Below are 4,564 nucleotides of genomic sequence, written 5' to 3' on the forward strand. Positions count from 1 at the left end.
ACTAAAGAGGACTCGTCGGCGGTGAATGTGTGTTTCACATCTTTGGTAAACACTGCAGCATCGTCTGGTCTCACTCTCCATCAGGACTCTCCTGTTTCTGGCTTCCGTCTGTGGGTTTTTCGTCTGCGTGCTCTGTCCTCACTCCTCCACCGAAATCGTCCTCGTCCTCCTCTTCCTCCTCCTCCTCCTCCTCCTCCTCGTCCTCGTCTCTGCTGGAGTCGCTCAGGTAAGCGGCGAGCGGCTCGCTTGGGGCCGGGTGAACTTCATTTGAACAACTTTAAAGATGATTTTCTCAATATTTTGATTTTTTTGCACCCTCAGATTCCAGATATTCAAATAGTTGTATCTCAGCCAAATATTGTCCGATCCTAACAAACCATACATCAATGGAAATCTTATTTATTCAGCTTTCAGATGATGCATAAATCCCAATTTTGAAAAATTGACCTTGGTTTTGTGGTCCAGGGTCACATGTAATTGATCAAATATTAAATAAATGCATTTTTAAAACCTGCCTGAAGTAGCTCAAATGCGGTATAACACCACATTGCAAATTCCGTTAATAACGAAATGCACTAATTAAGTTATTGCACTTACATGGTCATAATTCTGCAAAATAGCATTTGCTATTTTAATCATGCAATTGTATACCGCATATTTATTTATTTACCAGATGTTTATTAGTATATTTGATCCTCGTGGAGCAAATGCATGACTATGACTACTGTTTTCTAAATATTCTTGAATATGTCGGCAGTGTAACGGTGAGATGCTGAGATATGAGTGTGCAGGCGTGTGCTCTTGCTGCCCTTTGACATGAAGTGCAGGGAATTTCCCTGAGCGTGGCGTGTTTGTTTACAGCTCAAGCAGAGGAAATCATTCACCTTCACATGGATGTCAGCGCAGCTGGTGCAATATGAGGCACTCTTGCATTATGTGCGTGTGTGTATATATATATATATATATATATATATATATAACCTTTCATATTCTGCTTTTATGACTAAGAGTGTAAAATCGGTCTTTCTCATTCTAATATCATTTAATTTGCTTACTAAGTACTAGCATTTCCAAAGAGGAATAGAATAGAATAGAAAATAGAATACTATTTTGTAATTATTGGCCTTTGCTAATTTATTGAAAGGTTTTAAACAATGTGTTCAAATCATCAACCATAAATACAAACTTTTTATGGCTTTTAGTTAAAATAACTTTGAGTAATTTTTGACTTTTAGCAGATAAACTAAACTATATTATCATCCAGATCTAATCTGCTAAATGCGACAATAAGGCATGAAGAAGATATGATAAACATCACGGTTTTCTGCAAAGCTGCTTTGAATCAGTGTGTGTTGTGAAAAGCAATGCAAATCAATAAAACAGTCAATGTTGATAAACATTTTAAAAGTTGTTTTCTTGCAATAAAATAAACAAAAAAGTAAATCGATGGCTACTGGATATTTAAAAAAAAGGTAATAATGACAATATGTTCCACCCCAACTTCCTGTTTAAACAGGAAATATATCTACACAGGACAGGAAACTGGTTGTCAAGGTGTTACACTGGTCTTTTTGTTGTTTTTCACATTAATTTTATTTTTATCTTTTATTATACATATTTAAAATAAATTTTTGTTATAATAAATATTTGTATTTTTAGATTTGATTATTCATATTTACAGTAGAATACATTTTTGTTAAAATGAATTTCATGTTTTTGTATATTATTAGACATGTAGAATACATTTTGTTATAATGGATATTGTATTTTTATATTTTATTGTATATATTTAGAATACATTTTTGTTATAATGAATATAATTTTCTATTTTTACATTTTTATTAATCATATTCAAAACACAATTTTGTTATAATGAATATCATATTTGCATTTTTATATTTTATTGCATATATTTAGAATACATTTTTATTATAATAAATATCATATTTTTTATTTTTATATTTTATTATACCTATTTAGAACACACTTCTGTTATAACGAATATCATATTTTTTTATTTTATTACACATATTTAGAACACATTTTTGTTAAAATGAAAACTATTTTTATTTTATACATAATATATTTTGTTATAATGAATATCATATTTTTATTATAGATATTTAGAATACATTTTTGTTATAATGAATATAATTTTTTTAGTTCCTCATATTTTACTATACACATTCAGATTGTTTTGTTATAATACACACCATATTGTATTTTTATATAATTTACAAATATTTAGAATACACTTTGTAATAATTAATAACATATTTTTTAAATATTTTCTTTCACATTTTTACAAAACATTTATGTTACAATGAATATCATGTTTTTATTTTTATATTTTATTACACATTTATAACACATTTTTGTTATAAAAAATAAAAATTTTTACTACACATATAATTCATATATATTTTGCAGTAGCCTTTATTTCGAGTGTGTTCTGGTGTGTTTGCTCTTACCATGATCGAATGTCTTTCATGTTGTATTCTCTTCAGCATCGACTCTGACTCCGCCTCCACCATATACGCCACAGGAGACAGGAAGCACGGACTGGGCGCGGGTGGCGTGAGAGGAAGTGATGTCAGACCGTTGTGTCCCAAACCGGCGGGGATCATGTGATTGAAGAGCGGGAAGCTGCCGAACACCGTGCTGCTGAACAGTGGCGACGCCGCATAGGCCCCGCCCACATGCTGCTGGGAGGGCGGAGTCAGTCTCTTGAACACGCCCTCGTGATGCGTCGAGTTGCCGTTACACGCCGAATTCCGCGGCGCGACCGAATGCGCTTTGGGAATAGACAAGTCTAAAGGTTCGCTCTGGATGTGGTTTGGTTGCCGTGGTGACGTGTTGATTGACAGGTCCAAGCCGGGAGGAGAGCCGAAGCGTGAGCCAATCGGATGCTGGCGTTCGGGTAAAGCGGGTGACGTGGGTTTTCTCGGACTTGCGCTTTCTTCGCTCGGCCAGCGGTTATCCAGCTGCGCGTGTGTCGGTAAAGGCACGAGGATCTGCTGCGGCACAGAATGCCAAGACGCCCGCTGCGGCGACGACAGCTTTCTATAAGGCGTGTGATTGGTTGTGGGCAACGTTTGGGCGTCGTACAGCCGAGAGAAGTTTTCAGTTTTCGCTTGTTTCTCGTCTTCCACCTCCCTCCGCAGCATCTCCTGCAGCAGATGCTCGAATTTGTTGCGCGACTGTAGCAGCGGCAGAAGCGTTGTGCCCTTAAACACACCCGTCCTCAGCGCCAGATCCTCCGCCGGGTCCCACGAGCGGCTCAGGACGGGAACGGACGACTCGGGCGGGAACAGAGAACCCTTTCTCCCGCTGACAGCAGGGGGCGACGTGGGCGAGGGGTACGCGGGATGGCCGTTATAATGAGCGCCGTTACCGGTCGCGCCGCCGCCGCTTAGGCACTTCTTACTGCTGAGGTGTGAGCTGTAAGAGCCCGAGTGACTGAAGCGCTTCTTACAGTTCGAGCATTCGTACGGCTTCTCACCTGCACAGGAGAAACACAGAAATGTAACACAATTAGGGCTGCAAAACGTATAATCGCGATTAATCGCATAAATAAAACTTTTATCAAAATAAAAGTTTGTTTACATACTATATGTGCGTGTACTGTGTATATTTATTAGGTATATATAAATACACAAACATATATGTATATATTTTAAAAAATATTTGTATTGCAAAACGATTAATTGCGATTAATCGCATTCAAAATAAAAGTTTGTTTACATGCTATATGTGACCCTGGAGCACAAAACCAGTCATCATTAGGATATTAAGTAAAGATCATGTTCCATGAAGATATTTTGTAAATTTCCTACTGTAAATATATCAAAACTTAAACCGCATAAACACATTTCATTACACCAAATACACAAAATAATGTTCTTTTTAGCAGCATCATATGACCCCTTTAACTTAATTTTTGATTAGTAATATGCATTGCTAAGATCATAATTCTGACTTTTTATGTCAATTTTTATTTACCAAAGCATGACTGTTTTCTTAACAATTAAGTTTTCTCATGCGGCAGAAATGTACTTTCACACATTTCACTCCAATTTCAAATATATATTTTTTTAATTTTAACTATTTATCATCTTAAGATTTATTGCCTTCATATATTTAACTATGTATTATTATTATTATTATAACAGCAAATGTAACCCCCTGAAATAAATAAATAATATATAAAACTAATAAAATATATAATATAAATATATAAAAATATATAATATATAAAAATAAATAAAAATAAAAATAAATTGTGTCTGGACAGGGTAATTATCACTACTTTAAAAATAACCATTTTGTGGACATCATTATTTTTTAGACAATTAGGCTAATTTTCATTACTTTAAAAATAACAATATGTTTACATTACAATAAAGAGACGTTAGCAGATAAATGTGCTTAATTACCTACAAAAAAAAATCACAGCACTGCATGGACGAGAAATCCTAACAGGCTTTAATTTCTTTATGCACAATATAGTTTGGGGTAAATTATGACGGGCATTTCTTGTGAGTGAGATTCCTTTTGCAGAATC

At 35.0% G+C, this 4,564-nt stretch overlaps 1 protein-coding gene across 1 annotated transcript in view; it reads right to left on the minus strand.

Annotated features, from left to right (window-relative positions):
• Positions 1-70: 70 nt before the first annotated feature.
• Positions 71-4,564, minus strand: part of LOC107758177 (ikaros family zinc finger protein-like) — a 5,643-nt gene continuing 1,149 nt past the window's right edge. Inside the window, exons 3-4 of the mRNA XM_016575851.1 lie at positions 2,429-3,502; positions 71-261 (exon numbers count right to left, since the gene is read on the minus strand). Coding sequence (XP_016431337.1) covers positions 71-261; positions 2,429-3,502 — 1,265 coding nt within the window. The remainder of the gene's footprint in view (positions 262-2,428; positions 3,503-4,564) is intronic.

The sequence above is a fragment of the Sinocyclocheilus rhinocerous genome, unplaced genomic scaffold (genome assembly GCF_001515625.1).
Source record: "Sinocyclocheilus rhinocerous isolate Xijiao unplaced genomic scaffold, SAMN03320098_v1.1 scaffold203, whole genome shotgun sequence".
Lineage (NCBI taxonomy): Eukaryota > Metazoa > Chordata > Actinopteri > Cypriniformes > Cyprinidae > Sinocyclocheilus > Sinocyclocheilus rhinocerous.